This window comes from Cannabis sativa, chromosome X (genome assembly GCF_029168945.1).
Source record: "Cannabis sativa cultivar Pink pepper isolate KNU-18-1 chromosome X, ASM2916894v1, whole genome shotgun sequence".
NCBI classification, from domain to species: domain Eukaryota; kingdom Viridiplantae; phylum Streptophyta; class Magnoliopsida; order Rosales; family Cannabaceae; genus Cannabis; species Cannabis sativa.
Genome location: NC_083610.1, coordinates 48,891,696 through 48,915,459, shown reverse-complemented (window position 1 = coordinate 48,915,459; position 23,764 = coordinate 48,891,696). Strand labels below are relative to the sequence as shown.

Here is a 23,764-nt window from a genome sequence, read left to right as displayed (position 1 = left end):
GATTTCCTGCAAACATTCCTTAGTTCTCAAACAATCAAAGAAAAGGTGCTCTGAAGTTTCATCTCCATTACAACACAGCAAGCAACTTGGATCAGTGATGATCTTCATTTTGCATAATCGGTCTCTGGTCTTTAGTCTTTGGTGCATTGCAAGCCAGAGAATGAAACAATGTTTTGGAGCATTAAACCGACTCCAAACTTGCCTTGTCCATTGAATTTTGGGTGGGGTTTGTACCAACATCTTGTACCCAGCCGAGATATTGTATTGTTGTAGTGCAATGGACTGATTTTTTTCTTTGAACTGATCCTTGAGCCTCACTAAACACCTCCAATACCAGCTGGTTTGGCTTGGTGTTTCATAGGCCCACCAATCACCATCATGAATGTAAACACTATTGATCCATCTCACCCACAAGCTGTCTTCTTTGTTAGCAATCGCCCAAACATACTTCCCCATTGCCGCTCTATTCCACGCACCAATATTCTTGAAACCTATGCCCCCAGCAGCTTTCGGTTGACATATAAAGTCCCAAGCTATTGCACCTGGCCCATAATACACAGCTTTGGCATTCCATAAGAAGTTCCTGCAGATTGCTTCAATATTGGACACAACTTTTTTAGGCAAAATCAGTACTTGACACCAATAAGAGTGAATGGCCATCAATACCGAGTTAATGAGAACCACTCTCCCTGCAAAAGAAAGGTTTCTAGAACTCCACACTTTGATTCTTGCTGTCATTTTCTCAGCCAGGATCTCACAATCTTTCCCTGATATTCTTTTTGCACCAATTGGAACTCCCAAGTAAGTGAAAGGCAAGGATTGATCCTGGAAGCCAGAGATAGTCATAATTCTCCTTACTTGGTCATCAGGCATATTACTTGTGTACATGGCCGTTTTTGTAGCATTTGGAATCAAACCAGATGTCACAGAGAAAAGTTTAAGGCCTTGAAGTAAATAGTGAACACTTTTGGCATCCCCATTGCAGAAGAGTAACACATCATCTGCAAATGCAAGATGGTTTAGTGATATATCTGCACATCTGTCATGATAGTGGAAGTCTTCTTTGTCTCCTATCCTCCTCATTATTCGAGAAAGGTATTCCATTCCCAGCACAAATAAAAGAGGAGACATTGGATCACCCTGTCTAAGACCTCTTTTCGACTCAAAATATCCATGCAAAGTACCATTAAACATCAGAGAAAACTGAGGAGTTCTCACACAATTCATGACCAGCTTAATGAACTTAGATGGGAATAAGAGACCCTGCAACATTTCCTCAATAAAATCCCATTCTATAGTGTCATAAGCCTTCTGCAGATCTAGCTTTATAATACAAGAAGGCTTATTATTCTTCCTCCCATAGTGTCTCAGCAAATCCTGACAAATCATTATATTATGTCCTATGAATCTCCCTTTAATGAAGCCTCCTTGATTCAAGGAGACTAGATTTGGGAGAATGAGTTTGATTCTAGAGCACAAAAGCTTTGTTGCAATCTTGTAAATCACATTGCAACAAGCTATTGGTCTAAAATCTTTAACTGTGTTAGGACATTTCATTTTAGGCACTAATGTCAAGATTGTAGAATTAATCTCTTTAAGGATATTACCTGATTCCAGGAAAGATGTCACTGCTTGAAATATGTCATCTCCCACTATCTCCCAGCAATCTTGGAAAAAGAAACTCGAGTAACCATCCAGTCCTGGAGCTTTGTTCCCAGGAATGTCAAAAAGTGCAGTTTTAACCTCATCTTTAGTGAATTGCATCATCAGGTTCTCAGCTTGTTGTTTGGACACAACCACACCTCTGCTCACGAGCTTCTTTAGCACTGGTCTTCTGTTAGCCAAACTTGTTCCCAACAACTCCTTATAGTAATCAACAAAAGCTGTAGAGATCAGATTTGGATCAGTGATTCTGGTGCCATTCTTGCTTTCTATGGAGAAGATCTGATTGTGTCGTGCCCTTTGCTTAATACTTGCATGAAAAATTGCAATATTTAGATCACCATTTTGTAACCAAGTAACCTTAGCCTTCTGCTGTAAAAAAGCTGAATAGTCCTGCTGCACTTGAACTAACTTAGCTCTAGCAGTTATTTCTCTATCAAGCATCACAACATCAAGAGGATCTTGCTGTAATTGTTGCTGCACATTTTCTAGTTCACCCTTAGCTCTCTGTACAGCCGTATGTATATCAGAAAAACCAGCTTTGTTAATCTCTTTTAGGATCGGTTTAAGAGATTTAAGTTTGGAGAGCACCTGATACATCTTAGTCCCATATATCTGCTTGTTCCACATCTCATACACTTTGCTCCTGAAGCTCGGGTAACTACTCCACATTTTGAAGTAACGAAATGGCTTCCTCCCCTCAGCTCTCTTTGGATACAAAGACAATACACAAGGAGAGTGATCAAAAGTCCCTTCATTCAAGAAATTTACCTCTGCTGTTCGGTATTGATCTAGCCAAGCTTGATTAGCCATGACTCTATCAATTTTAGACCATATTCTATCTTGCCCCTGTTGTTTATTCGACCATGTGAAAAAGTTCCCAGTTGACTTCACATCTTCCAAATGACACTGCTCAACACAATTCGCAAAAGCTATGTCTGGATAATACTTGACTTTATGGCCTATTCTCTCCTCCTTTGAGAGAATATCATTAAAGTCTCCCATTAAAAACCAATTCTCATTGGTTGCTAAAGCAGTCAAGTCTTTCCAGAGCATCTCTCTCCCATTTTTATCATTGAAAGCATAAATGATAGTAGCAAAACTACTAAAGGTATGATCCATTGTAGAAATTTTTAAATGCATTAATTGACTTGTACATTTAATAATATCTACAATGTATCTTACCGGATTCCAAGCAATGACAATTCTTCCTCCACGATGCCATGCAATATTTGTTGAAAAACACCATCCATCAAACACATTAAGATACAAGGTCCCCAATTTGTGAACCTTGATCCTTGTCTCAAGGAGCCCCACAAAACCAACACCCTGATTTTGAATGAATTGCTTGATAGTTCTTTGCTTTTGAGTGTTGTTGGCCCCTCGGACATTCCAGCAAAGAAACTTATCCATTTCCAAGAGAGGGATCTCCCCCCTCTCTTGTATTATTCTGTTTTGCCCCAATCTCCACTTCTTGCAAATCCTGCTTCTCACCACCTGCTGCTATTAGTACACTAAAAGTGTTCTGCAATTCGGTTTCTGCAGGTGCTTCTTGTGAGCTGCTTCTCTTCCCTCCTGTAACCGGTTGAAAGCCCTCCTCATCAAGTGTATTTTTTTTGTTGTCTCCCCTGTTATCATTCTTCACTATCCATTCTTTCTTAGGCTGAATTATCTTCTTACATTCGCCTGTCACATGTCCCATTCCATGGCAATGTTGACATAAGGTTGGCTTCCATTCATACTGTACAATAACAGTAGTGATGCTTCCATACTCATTCACAAATTCAATTAAACCTGGAAGTTCTTGCTCAATACTAACCTCTATCAACACTCTTGGAAACATAAGCCTTTCTCGTTCCCTTGTAATCGCATCCACCATAATAGGTTTCCCCAATTGCCCAACTATTTTAAACAAGGACTTCTCCCCCCAATATTTGAGGTCTAAGTCCTCTAATTGTATCCAAATTGGCACCATTTTCACATCTTCTTTCTTAATACTAGCATTCGGGTCCCATGGCTTCATAATGACCGGTTTTCGATTGAAGAAAATATAACCCCCATTCAAAACTTCATCTCTTTGTCCAACCGAATGGAATCTAATCAAGAACACTCCATATGCTAGCAATTTTACTTTATCCACATTGTCATTCCATTTACGTTTTGCAAAGCCTTCTAATACATGTAAAGGTGGATTGGCTCCAAGAACATAACACACCAATGAAGGTTTCCAGTAATTAACCTCATCTTCTATATCTTCTAATTCAATCTTCACCATCCTATCTTGCTGTGAATTCTTAAAAGAATTTTCTAAATTTCTCACAACAGTTGCAGATCTCAGAATAGGAGGAGTAGAGTTCATACCTTTGGCTAGGTTACTGTTGCATTGCTCAAGCTTTGAGAAAGCTCACAAAGTCGCGTTGTACGTCCTCCTGCCGTTGAATTTCTCTAAGTAAGCTTCGAGGAGACAGAGGTTCTTGAAATAGGTCCGCCTGATTCGAACTCAAGCACCTTCTCCCCTGGGCAACTTCGTCTGGTTCATCCTCACTTTCAGTAAGTTCAAGCGGTTCAATCTCATCAGGAAGATTGATTTGAGATTGCCTCTCCATTTGGATACCTCGCTTTCCCTGGTTCTTCGATTTCTTAGCATCTGATTTCAGTTTCCCCCCTCTCTTCGACCGAGTTTTCGCCATGGCTTCAGCAGAGAGCTGCCCGACCTAAGCAGATAGAGAAAACTTTATTTGAAATTGGAGTTTTATTTAGGGCATAAAACTCAACAATAATGTGGTGTTCTTGGCTGCCCAAGTAATTTTCAAGGAGAAGGTTTTGACGTAGATGATCCTAAAGGAAGATCCAAAAGTCCCATTTCTCAGCCTCCTACTTTATCTATATATAGGCTATAGGGTTTGTTAGTGATCCCCCACATGTCGGGGTATCTCACTAAAAAATCCCATATACCACTCTTTTTAATGAATAAAATATTACAAGAAAATAAATATCTATAAAAATCTCCTTATTTGTAGGCCTATATCCCACAAATATTGGAAAATTGGTTGTTTTCAGTTGAGGATGCACCAATTCGAAATGGAGTGATGGGATGTCACCTCATGCCTAGAAAGGCATGATATTGGTGATAAGTACTAAAAGCATGTGTTTTGGAGTGTCAGTGCTCGAATACAATGCCACATGGGCTGTGGCAGTGTCCTTCAACAACTCTCACTTAACCACATTAGACAATTCCCAAGTAAAATATACTATTATGCTTTGTGAGCACATTTTAGACCCGATAACTTGAGAATTGAGCCATGGTTGTGAGACACACTTTGATCCATCTTAAAATTATCTTTCCAATACAAGTTGAACTAGGTCATTTGGATAAAAATTAAGAGAGTTATTCCCATTTTACTGAAGGCAAATTATGTTAACTTGTACCAGTTGCGAGCACTGACATGGCCAAATGGCAGTGCTTGCCCGTGCATGTTCTCGAATCCCTTTGGGTGTATTTTGACTCGTTTTTTGATGGTGATTCATATTTTAGGGATCTCAGGACCCAAAAACCTCATTTTGACGCTTGAAACCCTATCGGGAGACCATTGCCACAAGTTGGAGCGGATAGTGGCAGTGGTCGGCCATGGCTTGCGGCAAGCCATGGGTGGCGTTTCTCACTTGTATTTGATACATGGATGTTAAAAATACAATTTGGCCAATGAAACTCTTTTTCTTATGGAAGGGTCGACCACTGTTACTTTATTGTGGTAGTGCCCATCAAAATTTGTGGGCACTGCCATTTCCTTATGGCAGTGGTCGGCCAACTGGTTTGTTTACCACTCGGTGTCTTCTTTCACTTAGTTTTGACATATTATTGATGAAAACTCCTTGTTGGAAAAAAATCTCACTTCCCCTCTTCATGGCCGACCATTGCCACCTCCTTGTGGCAGTGCCCCCCAAAATTAGAGAGCACTGCCATTTCCTTATGGCAGTGGTCGGCTAGGGTAAATCTGTTGGGTTTTGTGCCCTAAATAAAACCCATATCAATCTAAGAAATTTGAAGTGATTTATCTTTGCATGAATTTTTCATTGTTATGGTTTAATATGTTTAATATATGCACAAAATCAGTTAAGTCCAGAACATATATTTATTCACAATTACAATATTGTCAACACAGTGGAATGTGATTGTCATTATATGATTCAAAAGACTAAGTCCCTGTTTCATCAGTGTTTTGGATTTACACTGATGTGATAATCAGCGATGATGTGTACTTACACTTGGAGTAAGTGTTATGTTCTTTCCAGGACATTGGTAAAGTATACTGGTTTCGAATGTATGGAGTATTCATTGGACTGGACCGATATTGAACTTAGTTAAGATATTATAAACTTACTGTTGTATCTTTCTAAGTCAATATCAGAAGTTGATCTTAGATTAAAAGAATCTAAATCCTAATATGCTTAGGCTCAACTCGGTAGTGCTATTCATGTTCTTTGATTTATTAGTTAAGCCTACTATTGGGTCAGGGTGATACGTATATTTTGGGAACATGATAGTATGATTGAGTGGGAGCGCTGAACACAAATATGGAATCTATAGCTTCTACTGGTGTATAGAAGTCAAATGATGATTCCCTTCGAGCTTAGCTAAATAGAAGTAAATGGATGAGCTCTTGTTTCAGTGACTATTTCTTAGATCACTAAAACATCATTTACAGGTAGCTAAGTGTTTTAAGGGGCCAAATACATTGAGGGGTGAAAACGGTAAATTTATCCCATCTCGATGTAAATCATCTATATAGAGGATCTTTGATCACATTAAGATTATAACAATGGTTAAATGAGATAGCATATCTATATCGTGAAACATATAGAATGCTCTATATAAGTCTGAGAGTGCAATTCCAAGTTCTAAGAGTGGATTCAACAAAGAATTAATAAGTAAAGAATTTACTTAGTAAAGTCGGTTCGCTTATTGGAAGCTCAGCATATAGATCCATGGTCCCCATTCTAGTTGAGACCATACTGCTTGTAAGACTCAATAATTGATTTATGATTAATCAATTATAATTCTAAAGTTAGACTATGTCTAATTTGTGAATTTTCACTAAGCAGGGGTGAAATTGTAAAGAAAAGAGATTCTAGGTTTATTTATTAATTAAGAGACTCTATATGATTAATTAATAATTATATTAAATGAAAATATTATTTAATAATCTATTTTAGTTATTAAATAATTAGTTTTGGCATTTAAATGGTTAGAATTAGAAAATTGACGTTTTTGAGAAAATAGAAATAAAAATTGTGAAAACTGTAAAATCCAAGTGAGGCCCAATAACACCTATGGCCGGCCACTTGATAGGCTTTTTCCAATTAATATTTTCATTATTTTAATGCCAAATAATTATTAACCTAAACCTAGTAGTTGCCTATAAATAGATAGTGATGGCTCAGTCAAAATAACAAGTTTCTTAAGATTGCCTCTCAGAAAACTGAGCCTTCCACTTTCTCTCTATAGCCGACCCTACCTCTCTCTCTTTTCTTCTTCACAATTTCGAACCCTCTAGTGATAGAGTAGTGCCCACACACATCAAGTGGTACCTCAATCATAGAATGGAAGACTGTGAAGGATCACATTCAAAGAGAAGGACATTCGGGCTCAAATCTTGATAATACTCTGCGACAGAAAGGATACAAGGGTTAGAGATCTGAGTGGAAGGAGACATATTATTCCGCTGCAACCAATGTAAGGTTTTCTTAACTTTATATGTGTTTAATTATCGTTTTAGAAAGTTCATATTTAGGGTGTTAAACAACATACTTGTGAGTAGATCTAAGATCCTTGTAAAATTAATTCCAACAACTGGCCTCAGAGCCATCGTAATTGATTTTCTTGAAAGAAATTTGGACTTAAAACGATTTGTATGTGATTTGGATGGTTTCATGTTGATCTATGTGTTATATGATGATTGATTGATGTTTGTGAATTTTCGTGAAAATAATTGAAATCCTGTTTCTGGAATTATTTTTATTGGATAGTTTGGAAAAAATTAAGCAATTTAATTTTTTACAGAACTCAATTTTGATTTTATTTGAATTAGTTATGAAACTTTGAAAATCGAAAAAATATCGGGATGGTGTCACCCACGTAAGCGCGCGGATGAGGGTGCAACCCTCGGCTGCACGTGCTCAGACACCAGCTCGACCGAGCTTCGTCGGTCAGATAGGATTTTGTCTAAATCTCGCCCCTTGCGCGCGCGGAGAGGCTACATGCAGCCTCCTACGCCGAGGGATCTCGGCCAAGCCACCCAGGATACGCGCGCGGACAGTCTGCAATGCATACTGTCCGTACCACTTGCAAATTTTTTTATTTTCTTCGATTTTTCATGCTATTTCATGGAATTAACTTCCGATTTTTTGTGTAGTTTTGTATTTTGATTTTTACTTTTCAATTTTTAAATCTAATTATCAGAAATAAATTAATTTGATTTTTTAAAATTAATTTTAGATATTAGTGTAATTTGAATTTGAAAATAGGTAAAAATCTATCTTTTTGCTTAATTTTTTATCTTATTGATAACTCTATGTTATAGAGTTAATTTTTATGCTTTTAAACTAAAGTATTGTGAGGAGAGTAGTGAAAATGTGTTTATTTTGCTTAATTTTAATTAGTTTTAGTGTTATTTTCTATTTAGTAATCTAACCTTTAAGTTTTGTAAATATTGATATTGTTGGGTGTATTTTTCCAATTAACTGTGCTTATTTTGTTGAAAAAGGAGGAATTAAATTGATAGGTAAAAGAAAAAGAAGCAAGGAAGAAGAGGAGCACAAGCTGAAACTGGGCTGATTGCTGAAGCAATGCTAAAGCAATGCTGAAGTGAATTCAGCATCCTGGCAGTGACGTGGAAACACGAATTTCACTTATCCACCTCAGCAACTTCGGTCCAGTCACTCAAATGGCACCAGCCAGCTGACGTGGAAGAAAGGGGTCTAACCCTAGTGGGCCAAAGTGGAAAAGTTTGGGCTTCTATTTTGGGGTATGAAGTTTGTACCCTAAAAACCCAACAACAAAAGAGAAGGAAAGGGAAGTACACCAGAATCATCTTCATCAATTTTCGTACTTGGGAGCAGCTGCAATTTTTTCTGGAAAAATTTTAATTCACAGCAGGGAGTACTAAAAAGAAGAAAGAAGAGGGGACCAAGCCTTAGTGTTTGACTTTTCTTTTACCCCTTCTCTTTAGTTTTCTTTCTTTACTCTCTTTGTTATTGTTGTTTGTACTTAGTATTAGAAACTTCTTGAGATTGTAAATTTGGGCAGCAGCCATGGATGAAGTGTTTTTAGCTTGGATTTTATCTTCTTATTTGAATATGAGCTAAACTTTTGAGGCTTGAATGACTATGAACTTCTAAGTTGGGTATGATTAAATTTTAAGCTTACTTTAGCATTTGTTTGCCTTTGTTCATTCAAGTGAGTTTCATTTTAATTGATTGTTGTTTCTTGGCCATGAATAACAATTTGCTAAGCTAGATCTTGTACCGGAAGGGCTAGATCTAGTAGTTCAACTTGAATGAAGCAAGTGAAAACCTAGACTTAGGCTTTTCTTTGTAAGTGGGATAGGAATATTTCATTTACCTTGCATAACTTACCAAATTAATGCTTGAATAGTGTTCTGCTTGCTGGTTTGATATAGGAATATATTAAGCTAAATGGTAGAATTAAAGTTGTGAGTGTTGGAAAATTCTCACAAACCTAGAGGAATTTGTTGTTATCTCTGTGCAGAATGCTAGAGCAATGCTGAACCGATGCTGTACTGACTGAAAAAAACCTGACTAGAAGGAATTAGTTATTCAAGCCATTTTTACCATATTACAACTTTTATCTTGCAACCAATTTTTTTTCTTAGCAGCAGTAGTTTAATTCTAACAAGATTAATTCATGTCATTTCTAATTTTGAACCATTACTCAACCATTTGCATATTATTTCTTTTTATTTTAAGTTGTAATTAGTTGGTTTTACAAGATATTTTTGTTTGCAATCCCTGTGGAGACGATCTTACTTATCACTTTATTACTTGTTTGACTGCGTATACTTGCGTATATAATTTTCACAACAAGTTTTTGGCGCCGTTGCCGGGGATTGAAACTAAATATTGTGTATTATCAACTATTGTGCAATTTATTTTCTGGTTTAAAGTTTTAATCCTATCTGGTGCGCTGAATTTTTTTTCTTTTTCAGATTTAATCTAGTGCATGAACGAGCAAGAAGAAGACCTTGAACTTGCTCCTATTGACCCCGAAATTGAACGCACTTTTAGACAAAGGAGGAAGGAACAAAAGGCTAAAAAACACTGCAATATGGTCGATGGGTTTGAAATTGGGGGTGCTCATAATGAAGCCAATCCTATTGCTTTGGCCGATGATAGAGCCCGAGCAATAAGAGAGTATGCAGCCCCTATGTTCAATGAGCTAAATCCGGGTATTGTGAGACCCGAAATCCAAGCACCTCACTTTGAGCTCAAGCCCGTCATGTTTCAAATGCTCCAAACGGTTGGTCAATTTGGTGGGTCGCCAACGGAAGATCCTCACCTCCATATTCGCTCATTTTTGGAGGTGAGTGATTCTTTCAAGCTACAAGGAGTAAGTGAAGAGGCTTTAAGATTGAAGTTGTTCCCATTTTCCTTGAGGGATCGGGCTAGAGCATGGCTTAATACTCTTCCTCCCGATTCGGTGACTAATTGGAATGACTTGGCTGAAATTTTTTTGAGAAAGTACTTTCCTCCAACAAGAAATGCAAAGTTTCGAAGCGAGATCATGTCCTTTCAACAATTGGAAGATGAGACTACTAGTGATGCATGGGAAAGATTCAAGGAGTTGTTGAGGAAGTGCCCACACCATGGTATTCCCCATTGTATCCAACTTGAGACTTTTTACAATGGTGTTGGACGCTTCGGCTAATGGAGCCATTCTTTCCAAGTCTTACAATGAAACTTTTGAGATTTTGGAAAGGATAGCTAGCAACAACTATCAATGGTCAACTAATAGAGCTCCGACAAGTCGAAAAGTAGCGGGTGTCCTTGAAGTAGATGCTTTGACCGCTCTAACCGCTCAAATGGCCTCAATGACCAACATTTTGAAGAATATGAATATGGGAGGAAGTGTACAACCAGCCGCTGCCATTCAAAGGGCAGAAATCTCTTGTGTGTATTGTGGTGATGGACATACTTTTGAAAATTGCCCTTCAAATCCAGCTTCGGTTTGCTATGTGGGTAATCAAAACTTCAACCACAACAACAATCCATACTCAAACTCCTACAATCTGGCATGGAAGCATCATCCGAACTTTTCATGGGGAGGTCAAGGGGCAAGTTCAAGTGGAGCACAACAAGCACAAGGAAAGCAATCATTTCCACCGGGTTTTTCTCAACAACCAAGACCTCAACAACCTCACCAACCTCAAGGCTCTCAAACTAGTTCTTTGGAGAGCTTAATGAGAGATTATATGGCCAAGAATGACGCTGTAATTCAAAGCCAAGCAGCATCTCTTCGGAATCTTGAAGTTCAATTGGGGCAATTGGCTAATGATTTGAAGAATAGACCACAAGGCACTTTGCCTAGTGACACCGAAAACCCAAGAAGAGATTGCAAAGAACATTGCAAAGCGGTAACCTTGAGAAGTGGAAAAATAATTGAGTCAAATGTGGCTGCAGCAGGCAGTAAAGAGCCCTCTTCAATCCAAAAAGAGGGGGAAATGAAGAAAAAACCAGCAACTTCAGCTGCTGAAATTCCCCCAGTAGTTACAGCATCCAGTCAGCATTCTACTGCAGAAAAGTCTTTGCAAAAGCCACCGCTACCATTTCCTCAACGGTTCAAGAAGCAACAAGACGATGGTCAATTCCGGAGATTTCTTGATGTTCTAAAGCAGCTCCACATCAATATACCTTTAGTGGAAGCTTTGGAGCAAATGCCAACTTATGTGAAGTTTTTGAAGGATATTTTGACAAAGAAAAGGAGGCTTGGCGAGTTTGAAACGGTCGCTTTGACGGAGGGATGTAGTGCTATGTTGAAAAGTAAAATTCCACCCAAATTGAAAGATCCGGGCAGCTTTACAATTCCTATTACTATAGGGGGTCGAGATGTTGGAAGAGCTCTTTGTGACTTGGGAGCTAGTATTAATCTCATGCCTATGTCTATTTTTAGGAAGTTGGGAATTGGAGAAGCAAGGCCAACCACCGTCACTTTGCAATTAGCGGATCGTTCCATGGCTCATCCGGAAGGGAAAATTGAAGATGTGTTGGTACAAGTGGATAAGTTCATTTTTCCGGCCGATTTCATTATTCTTGACTATGAGGAAGATAGGGAAGTTCCAATCATTTTAGGGAGGCCATTTCTTGCCACGGGAAGAACTTTGATAGATGTTGAAAAGGGAGAGCTTACCATGAGAGCTCAAGATGAGCAAGCCACATTCAAGGTCTTTCATCCTATGCGTGCTCCGGATGCAATAGGAGAATGCTTAGCAATTGGAGATATGGATCCTAACATGGTTGAGGAGTCCAAATTCAAAAATAGTAAGAAGGTGAGAAAGAAGATTCCCCTTAAAGAAATTGCTAAGGATCACGAGCCGCAAGAAAGCAAAGACAAAACATCATTTGACCCTAAAAAACCACCCAAAAAGAAGAGAAAGAAAAAGAAGTTTAGTAGAAAATTTTGGTCTCAAATGTTTGAAGTTGGGCAACAAGTGATTTTTGCTAACTCTTTAATGAAGGCTACTCATGGACGACTAGATTCAAGGTGTGATGGATCTTTCTTGGTGGTGAGAGTGTACCCCGATGGGGTGGTAGAACTACGTGATGCACTTTCAAGAAGAAAATTTTTGGTGAAAGGCCAAGGAGTGAAGTTTGGGAGTGGTGAGGTTGATCGAGCAAAGACCTCCATCACATTGGAAGAGGCTTGAGGAAGAAGGGTCTCGGGTTGTCATGGCTTTAGTGAATCACATTTGGGCAACCCAAGAGCGGAGGAACATGATTATATTTAGTTATATATATGCTATGTAATAAGTTTGGGGTGTGCCACCCCTTGAAAAAAAATATATATGTATTTACAATTAAGTTTGGGGTGTGCCACCCCTTGAAAAAAAAAGAAAGAAAAAAAAAGAAAAAAAGAAAAAGAAAAAAAAAGAGGAAAAGAAGAAAAAGGAAAAAAAAATTAGTATATACATACTTATATAATTACATATATATATATATAACTTTTAATTTCTTACATTTACTAATGATTTTGCTGTAGTGTGGTGATCTTTATTGCTGGTGCAAAGCAAGGAATGACAGAAAAAAGGGGCTGCTGCAATATGGTGTGAGCAAATTTGTATGTTGAAGCAGTAGGTCCCAGTACAGCATTGGATCAGCATCGCTTCAGCATTTTGAAGCAGAGACTCTAGTGGGGAAGAGTTCAAATCTTGAGGGAGTTTTCTTTTTCTCCTTAGTTAAATTGTTATTGCTGGTTGTGTTTGATTGTTTACTTAGTTTACTTTTATTGTCGTCTTTAGTTGTGTGAGTAATAAATATTATGTGGATTAGATGTGTATTAATCATGTTGTTTTGTCATGTTTGTGATGTTATGTTTTAGCTTGCAAATGAGAAAAATATTGCTTGTGTTTTCAGCTTGGTTTAGGGTAGCGCTCGATGATGAAACATATCCATTTTCCTCCATTTGTGGAGTGCCTTGGTTTGTGTGTTGAAAATGCTAATTTTAAGTGTTATTTTTGTCTACATGCTAGCCTATGAGGAATGCTTTCAACAATTGTGTGCTTGTGTTATCCCACCATACTTTGAGTTTTTAGAATAGCCAACGCTTTGAGAGAGTTTAAGCATCTAGAATTAGCTAGTGTAATCCTTGAGGCGAAATCCTAGCGAGCTTTATAACTTAGAAATGATTTAGGCCATCTTTGGACGTTTGAGCCTTTCTAACCTTCCCTATGAATTCAATTTTTCCCTAGTCACCCAAGTTTGAGCCATTTAGCCTATTATTGTTGTGCAACCCAATCCTACATCTAACGCCAATCTTAATTTGCATTTCCACATATGTCCTAACTTAATTACTCACTTGTCAAGAGCCAAGTTTCACATTAAGTTTGGGGTGAGTGCGGTGAGTGTAACTTGTGGTGAGCTAATTCAAGGTTATACTTTTAGCCACATTGGGGACAATGTTGGGTTGTAAGTTTGGGGTGGGGGAATTAGCTCACAAAGTATATGAGTTTGAACTTTCAATTAACCTTCTCTTGCTATTTATTATATAAGTATAATATAGTAATAAATGTCTTTCTAATATATGAAAAAAAAAAATCAGCAATGAAAAAAAAAAAAATACATATGCTTGCAACTAAGTTTGGGGTGTTCCACCCATTTTAGTTCAAAAAAAAAAAAAAGAAGAAGAGAATAAACATAGCAAGAGAAGTCAATTTTAATATCAAGTACTTGTGAGTATTGAATTAGGGAAGAGGGTCAAGAGAAATTTTTTTTTTAAGGAAGTGACTCGGTTTTTGACAAGTGAAGTGGTTAGGTGTTGAGCTAGCTTAAATACATCCTATACCATACCATAACCCAAGCCTAACATTCAAGCCTAGTCAAGTCCTTTCGATCTAAGTTGTAAAGCTAAGCTACATTAGTGGAGAGGATTGCACTAATTCAACTTATGGAAGCAAACCTTTAAACTTGAGGATCAAAGGTGGTTGTTATAGAAATTCAAGTTGTTGGTGGGAAGTATTTGCACACTTATTTGATCGAATTACTCTTGATAAGTTTTAAGGACATAAATAGCATGCAAAATTCTGTTGAAACACACAAGTTCGAGGCATATTCACTACTGCCAATTAAACTTCCATTTCATCTAATTCTGAGAGCAAATTTCGTCCCTAGACCAAGTGTGAAAGAGCAAGATTTTCTCTACTGCAAGCGTGTTAGTGTCGCTGTCACTTTTTGTTCTTATTGTTTAGTTCTTTGTGTTTTTCATTACTCGAGGACGAGCAATACTCTAAGTTTGGGGTGTGATAACTCTATGTTATAGAGTTAATTTTTATGCTTTTAAACTAAAGTATTGTGAGGAGAGTAGTGAAAATGTGTTTATTTTGCTTAATTTTAATTAGTTTTAGTGTTATTTTCTATTTAGTAATCTAACCTTTAAGTTTTGTAAATATTGATATTGTTGGGTGTATTTTTCCAATTAACTGTGCTTATTTTGTTGAAAAAGGAGGAATTAAATTGATAGGTAAAAGAAAAAGAAGCAAGGAAGAAAAGGAGCACAAGCTGAAACTGGGCTGATTGCTGAAGCAATGCTAAAGCAATGCTGAAGTGAATTCAGCATCCTGGCAGTGACGTGGAAACACGAATTTTACTTATCCACCTCAGCAACTTCGGTCCAGTCACTCAAATTGCACCAGCCAGCTGACGTGGAAGAAAGGGGTCTAACCCTAGTGGGCCAAAGTGGAAAAGTTTGGGCTTCTATTTTGGGGTATGAAGTTTGTACCCTAAAAACCCAACAACAAAAGAGAAGGAAAGGGAAGTACACCAGAATCATCTTCATCAATTTTCGTACTTGGGAGCAGCTGCAATTTTTTCTGGAAAAATTTTAATTCACAGCAGGGAGTACTAAAAAGAAGAAAGAAGAGGGGACCAAGCCTTAGTGTTTGACTTTTCTTTTACCCCTTCTCTTTAGTTTTCTTTCTTTACTCTCTTTGTTATTGTTGTTTGTACTTAGTATTAGAAACTTCTTGAGATTGTAAATTTGGGCAGCAGCCATGGATGAAGTGTTTTTAGCTTGGATTTTATCTTCTTATTTGAATATGAGCTAAACTTTTGAGGCTTGAATGACTATGAACTTCTAAGTTGGGTATGATTAAATTTTAAGCTTACTTTAGCATTTGTTTGCCTTTGTTCATTCAAGTGAGTTTCATTTTAATTGATTGTTGTTTCTTGGCCATGAATAACAATTTGCTAAGCTAGATCTTGTACCGGAAGTGCTAGATCTAGTAGTTCAACTTGAATGAAGCAAGTGAAAACCTAGACTTAGGCTTTTCTTTGTAAGTGGGATAGGAATATTTCATTTACCTTGCATAACTTACCAAATTAATGCTTGAATAGTGTTCTGCTTGCTGGTTTGATATAGGAATATATTAAGCTAAATGGTAGAATTAAAGTTGTGAGTGTTGGAAAATTCTCACAAACCTAGAGGAATTTGTTGTTATCTCTGTGCAGAATGCTAGAGCAATGCTGAACCGATGCTGTACTGACTGAAAAAAACCTGACTAGAAGGAATTAGTTATTCAAGCCATTTTTACCATATTACAACTTTTATCTTGCAACCAATTTTTTTTTCTTAGCAGCAGTAGTTTAATTCTAACAAGATTAATTCATGTCATTTCTAATTTTGAACCATTACTCAACCATTTGCATATTATTTCTTTTTATTTTAAGTTGTAATTAGTTGGTTTTACAAGATATTTTTGTTTGCAATCCCTGTGGAGACGATCTTACTTATCACTTTATTACTTGTTTGACTGCGTATACTTGCGTATATAATTTTCACAACACTTATTTTTAAATTTGATTATTTTATCTTATTTTTAAAAATTTAAGGCCACATATTATTTTTTTTAAATTATTATTTTTTTAATAATTTGACCTTGTTTAAATTTAAAATAAGATTACTATAATCATGATATTTTGAATAGAAATAAGATATTTTGCTAGTTTTTAAATTTTGTTATTTTTTTTATTTAAATTAAATTATAAAATCAGAAAAGGATATTAATTTATCAATTTTTTGTATTTTATTGAATATTTAATTTATAAAATAACATGAAATTTTTAAAAGGTGGTTAGCAAATTTTTGAAATGATATTTAGGTTAGTTGAAACCTAATTTTTCAAAATTGTAGATTTAATTTTAAATATTATTTTATTTTAATTTAAAAACCGAAAATATTTTTTTTTATTATTATTTATTATTTTGGAAATGTAATTATTTAAAATTAAATAAATCCTACATCAAACTATCCAGTACAACTTGTTGCAGGAGTATGTGTTTTAGCTTATGTGTAAGTTTTATAAAACCTATTATTGCTTGATCTAAATTGTCATAGTTAACTTGTTGACAGATCCAATGATCTGATTTTAACCTATGGTTCAATTGTCAATAGGTTAAGTAAATAATTTGTAACAGGTAAATTTTACATTCTTCTTTCAACTGTGTATGACCTAGTAACATGATACGGTCCATCCAAATCTGTGTGCTTGTATGAGCCTATATGTTTATTTTATTATAGATGCATATAGGTTGTTGCTAAATAAAATGTCACACAATGATAGATTTTATTTAGGTCCATTTAGTTTTTGAACCTATTCAATTAATAACAGTTATTTATTTTAAGGTTAAATTCCTCTCTTTTGGGCCTTGTGTGAGAGTTGGGGGCCAATAGAAGTGGGTACGACATACTGAACCCAGCTCCCCCTCACATGAACTACCCCAATTGTGAAGTCCCATTTTCCTGATTTGAATAACTGTGCTAGGTTAATTAAATTAGTTTAACCTAATAAAATTGATTAGCAACATAATTAACTGTAAAATATATGAAATTTATTTTCATATTTTAAAGTTAATTTTAAGAAAAACACTCTTAGTTTTTAAATATTATTTCTAGATAAACTATTTGTATTTTTCTTGTATTAAATTAAATAAAGAATTTTAACTAACTAGATTCTTTCTGAAGCTTATTCATTAAATATTCCTATTTAAGTTATAAATTAGTTATTTTAACTGATTTTTCTTTTCTAACTTAAATTTGAATATTTTTTGAATTTAAAATTAAGTTGAGGAATTCTAGGAATTGGTTATTGAAGATTCTTGAGATATTTTTTAAGTTAGTTTTAAACTTAAAATGGAATATTTTTCAAATTAAGTGGTTACAACTTAATTTTGATATTTAATTGAATTCAAATTTGAAAATATTTAAGTTTTAGATTCTTTCTATAACAACTTAAATTAGGTATTTTTCAAATTTTTTTTGAAAAGATCCTTAGTTAAAATGAGATATTTTCTAGATAGTTATTTCTAGACTACTTATTATTTCTAATATTAAATAGGAAAATATTATACATAGACTACTTAATTATTTTATAATTAATTTTGATACAATTCAAGTTAAGAATATTTTTCCTAGTATTAAACTAGAGATTAATAATTAAGCCTTCTCTACACTTAATTATTTATTTTTTGAATTTAATACATTTAATTAAATTGAAAAATTAAATATCTAAGTTGATTTTCATCATGATACTTAAATATTTTTTTTTTCATGACACTTAATTAAATAGAAAATTATTTTAAGTTGAAATTTATTTTTACAACTTAAATTTAAATAATTTTCAAAATATATTTTATTTATTTTATTAATCAATTTCGAAATTGCATCTAATTTTTCAATATGATTTTGAATTTATCATGAAAAATAGATTAAAGTTGTAAATTAATTATTTATTTTAATTAATTTTAGAACCTACTTAAATCAATAATTTTTTTTCATTTAATGATTAATTTAAAATAAATGAATTGAAATATATATTATTAGAAATTAAATTAATTAGTCAAAAAGAAAATCTAGATAGATAATATTTTCGCTTGAAGTATTTTTCTAGTAATTATTATTTAAGTATTTCGAAAATAGTATAGTATTATACTTTCTTTTTCAAAATACAATAAATATATTCTTATGAAAATTTAAATTTGAGTTGCAAATTAATTTAAATTAATACAACTTAAATTAAATAACTTTCTTAATATTTATTGGAAAATTAATACTAAGATGAAAATAATTCAATTTATTTTCATAACCATCTAAGTATAATTTTATAAATATTAAATTAAATTCTATTTAGAGTTTTATTCTAAATTTGATATTTAATGAATATATATTATACATAATAAAATAAAATACATTTTAAATAATGAGCTTTATTATTATTAAGATATTCGATCTCCATTGTTGGTTTTACATAGCTTTTGTTTTAGTGAGTAATCCTCCCTAATGGAGGAACGTTCATTAGCAAGTTAGCACCGTTTAATCTCGAAAGATAAGTATATTTGTAAGTGTTTTATATGGTATTGATCACCCTAATGGTGGCGACTGTATTTGACTTACAAAATATGAAACAATGGTGGAAGCTCATAAGATAGAATAGCCTTGACTCTCGCCTAAATGGGACAACACTGGATTCCAATCTTGATCGAATAAAAGGTTGCTAGAATGTTTAACATTTTAGATGAGCTGACAACTCTACTTAATGGATGGTAGCTTTGACTCTCGCCTAAACGAGACACTGATATCAGTTTGTTGAAAACCTTGGAAATTATTTAGGATTGTATTTTTTTTTTTAGTATTTTCTCTTATCATTCCTACTTGCTATGTGCTAATAATTTCTGAATTGGATTTTGTGTTAAACGATAATTGATTTCTATTTATTATTTTGTAGTATCCTGTATAGCCATGTCAAATCCCATGTTATCACTCTTGACTGAAAATAAGCTAAATGGATCTAACTTACCGAAATGGAATGAGAACATTAATATTGCTCTCATAGGTGAAAGTGCCCTGTTTGTGTTAACTGAGCCGTCTCCTGAACAGCCGGGTGACAATGCAACCAAATCTGTTAAAGAGAAGTTCGAGCGTTGGCAGAATGCTAACAATAAAGCTCGATACTTCATGCTTTCCAGCATGGTTGACACCTTAAAAATAAGGTTTGCAAAAACCGAACGGCTGCAGAAATTATGACGCAGTTAACTGAGCTATTCGGTATGGCATCTATTCAGTCTCGCTTTGACGCGACTAAGAAATTCATCAATGCACAGATGGAACCCCATCAGAATGTGCGTGATCACGTTCTCCTAATGGCAAGTTATTTCCAGGAAGCCCAGAATCATGGTGCTGAAATGGATCACACTACTCAAGTAAGCCTTATCTTGAATAGTCTGACTCCAGCTTTTCTGCCATATACATCAAATTATGTCATGAATAAAAAGGAAATAGACTTTCATGCATTAGTCAATGACCTTCAGACATATGAAAATTTGATTGGAGGACCCAAGAAGAAAGGGAGTAAACCTCAGAATTCTGGAAATGGTAATGGGACGATTAAACCTGAGGCACATGTAGCCTCTACTTCAAGACCCAAGACAAAGAAGAAGTGGAAAAATACCAAGAAGCGAGCCAAAGCTGTGAAAACAGTTCAAAACAAAAAGGCTGCTGCTACTGGTGTTGCACTAAAAGGAAAATGTTTCTACTGCAATGAGAAAGGCCATTGGAAACCCCAATGTCTTAAACTTCTTGCAAAGAAACAAGGTATTTCTTTCTATAAACTAATGAGTTTTAGTGAATTATTATCCAATTGGATTATTAATTCTGGACTACTAACCTTATTTATTTGTTTTTCTTCTTATTATAGCCCAAGCTGCTTCAACTCAGATGCTATCTTAGTGAGTTCATTGGAAAGCTCGACAAAGGGATGGAGTTCGTCCAAGATAAAGATGAAGCTCATTTATTTATTTATTTTTAAATTAATTGTTTTAGTTTAAAAACAATTTGGATTTCGAATATTTGTTTGTGATTTTTATTCCCTGTTTTTCTCATAATGTTGCAATACAATTTTTTCATTAATTTTATAATTTTCTTTTACAAATAAATTGCAATTTATGAGATTGAGCTTCATCTACTTTATCTTAAACAACAATTACCAATTATATTTATATGTTTGTATGTGTAAGTGTTTTTATTATTGGTACAAATTCTATAATATTTTAAACTCTTCATAGAGTTATTATTACATAAACACTAGAAATTATTTCTATGTTTATAAATAATTGTTAATTCTACAACAGTTATTAAGAATTTGTTTAATAAAAGGATCTTTTGATCTAATAGGGGTGGAGAAAAGTTAAGAATAATATGCAGTTCAACGATCTTTTATATCTAATGAACTCTGGATTATATTCAACTCCACATAATCTCTATAACACTTAGAGAATCATGATCTTTATAACCTTTAGGGGTGGATCATAATCTCTATATACTTAGGGGTGGAGTTTAATCCACAGTACTCTCTGTAACACATATTTTCTTTAAACATGGAAGTAATATAATAAATTAGCTATTATCAGTATAAATTCTTGATCTTGATTATATGTTCCAGTTTAGTTTTACTGTTGTAGTAAATAATGATACCAATAAAGTTCTTTGATAATGTATCACACTACCTTAATTGAGTGGGAGAATTTTAAAATTCTTTACCCATCTTCATTTGGTGGACACTCGTGATAGGAACTTAAGAACACTACTGAAAAAGCAAATCTAACCATTCATGTGGATATAAATAACTTATCAGAATTATGAGAATAAGATAGAAGAATTCTTGCATAGTCTATTCGAATGACTTGAGCCAAGATTTCTAATCCTCATAACATTTTATGGTATCTTAATTTGATTACTTAATCTCTAGCAAGTATTTTTCACTTCAAATACTAGCCTGCTATGTTGATGATTTAGTCTTAAAAGAAACTTACAGTTTCAGACTAATACAATAAGTCACAACTAGATATCCCTCCAAGCAATAAGAGGTTAAAAGTATTATTTAACCAGACATCTACTATTGAGTGGGAGCTATCTGAGATGTAATCAAATAAGGAACATTAGGAGATACTCAAGAAAGATTTATGAAAGTAATCTATATGTTAGATATTAAGGAACTGTATATTAGTTATCTTTATATCTACCCCAACTCATTCAAGATTTTGAGATGGTGGTTACTCTGGGGGTGGAGGAGTTCTTCTATAATAATTCAAGCTCTACCAGAGAAGATATATAACTTTGTAAATTAAAAATTACCAGAAAGTTATTTTACTGAAGAAAATTCTACACTGTATTATCTCAGTTCCAAATTTTAAAATATGAGAGATATGTCTTCTGTTTATTCAGATGTACTTAATAAGCAGTAAGGATTTCAGTATCCCTTGATGAGTAAAGCATATAGTAAAGAATGTTTCATAATGTTTTTATGAACTTGTTTCCAGAAGTTTGGGTGGATTCAAATATACTACACTTGATCTGAAGATCAAGACAACAGATTGATTGAAATGCACAGTTTGTTTTATGATAGTGCAAGTGGGAGTTTGTTGGGTTTTGTGCCCTAAATAAAACCCATATCAATCTAAGAAATTTGAAGTGATTTATGTTTGCATGAATTTTTCATGGTTATGGTTTAATATGTTTAATATATGCACAAAATCAGTTAAGTCCAGAACATATATTTATTCATAATTACAGTATTGTCAACACAGTGGAATGTGATTGTGATTATATGATTCAAAAGACTAAGTCCCTGTTTCATCAGTGTTTTGGATTTACATTGATGTGATAATCAGCGATGATGTGTACTTACACTTGGAGTAAGTGTTATGTTCTTTCCAGGACATTGGTAAAGTATACTGGTTTCGAATGTATGGAGTATACATTGGACTGGACCGATATTGAACTTAGTTAGGATATTATAAACTTACCGTTGTATCTTTCCAAGTCAATATCAGTAGTTGATCTTAGATTAAAAGAATCTAAATCCTGATATGCTTAGGCTCAACTAGGGAGTGCTATTCATGTTCTTTGATTTATTAGTTAAGCCTACTTTTGGGTCAGGGTGATACGTATATTTTGGGAACATGATAATATGATTGAGTGGGAGCGCTGAACATAAATATGGAATCTATCGCTTCTACTGGTGTATAGAAGTCAAGTGATGATTCCCTTCGAGCTTAGCTAAATAGAAGTAAATGGATGAGTTCTTGTTTCAGTGACTATTTCTTAGATCACTAAAACATCATTTACAGGTAGCTAAGTGTTTTAAGGGGCCAAATACATTGAGGGGTGAAAACGGTAAATTTATCCCATCTCGATGTAAATCATCTATATAGAGGATCTTTGATCACATTAAGATTATAACAATGGTTAAATGAGATATCATATCTATATCGTGAAACATATAGAATGCTCTATATAAGTCTGAGAGTGCAATTCCAAGTTCTAAGAGTGGATTCAACAAGGAATTAATAAGTAAGGAATTAACTTAGTAAATTCGGTTCGCTTATTGGAAGCTCAGCATATAGATCCATGGTCCCCATTCTAGTTGAGACCATACTGCTTGTAAGACTCAATAATTGATTTATGATTAATCAATTGTAATTCTAAAGTTAGACTATGTCTAATTTGTGAATTTTCACTAAGCAAGGGTGAAATTGTAAAGAAAAGAGAGTCTAGGTTTATTTATTAATTAAGAGACTCTATATGTCTAATTAATAATTATATTAAATGACAATATTATTTAATAATCTATTTTAGTTATTAAATAATTAGTTTTGGCATTTAAATGGTTAGAATTAGAAAATTGGCGTTTTTGAGAAAATAGAAATAAAAATTGTGAAAACTGCAAAATCCAAGTGAGGCCCAATAACACCTATGGCCGGCCACTTGATAGGCTTTTTCCAATTAATATTTTCATTATTTTAATGCCAAATAATTACTAACCTAAACCTAGTAGTTGCCTATAAATAGATAGTGATGGCTCAGTCAAAATAACAAGTTTCTTAAGATTGCCTTTCAGAAAACTGAGCCTTCCACTTTCTCTCTATAGCCGACCCTTGTTGGAAATTATTTTACCAGGATCTTAGATCTACTCACAAGTATGTTTATTAACATCCTAAATAAGAACTTTCTAAAACGATAAATTAAACACATATAAAGTTTAAGAAACCTTACATTGGGTGCAGCGGAATTAAATGACTCCTTCCGTTCAGATATCTAGCCCTTGATTCCTTTCTGTTGCAGAGCATTATCAATATCTGAACCTGGATCTCTTTCTCTGAATCTTTGATGCTGAAACTCCTTCTTGCTGAAAGTCTTTCTTCACGATCTTCCTCACTATGATTGAGGTATCACTTGCTGTGTGTGGGCACTACTCTTACACTAAGAATTTCGAAATCTCAATGAGGAAGAGAAAGAGAGTGGGTTCGGCCAAAGATAGGGAGA

General features: G+C 34.4%; 1 protein-coding gene and 1 non-coding gene across 2 annotated transcripts; both read right to left on the bottom strand.

The window, feature by feature from the left end:
- Positions 1 to 3,067: 3,067 nt before the first annotated feature.
- On the bottom strand, positions 3,068 to 4,021 carry LOC115694928 (uncharacterized). The gene has a single exon (XM_030622031.2). It carries the CDS (start codon positions 4,019 to 4,021, stop codon positions 3,068 to 3,070), a length of 954 nt encoding a protein of 317 aa, XP_030477891.2.
- A 6,423-nt stretch (positions 4,022 to 10,444) lies between these two features.
- Positions 10,445 to 10,551, bottom strand: LOC115703329 (small nucleolar RNA R71). The gene has a single exon (XR_004009103.1). It is a non-coding gene; the product is annotated as a small nucleolar RNA R71 (small nucleolar RNA).
- Between the last annotated feature and the right edge of the window lie 13,213 nt (positions 10,552 to 23,764).

What these genes read in the sequence shown, in the direction of transcription:
- LOC115694928 (XM_030622031.2), bottom strand. Translation starts at nt 4,021, where the DNA reads ATGAACTCTACTCCTCCTATTCTGAGATCTGCAACTGTTGTGAGAAAT.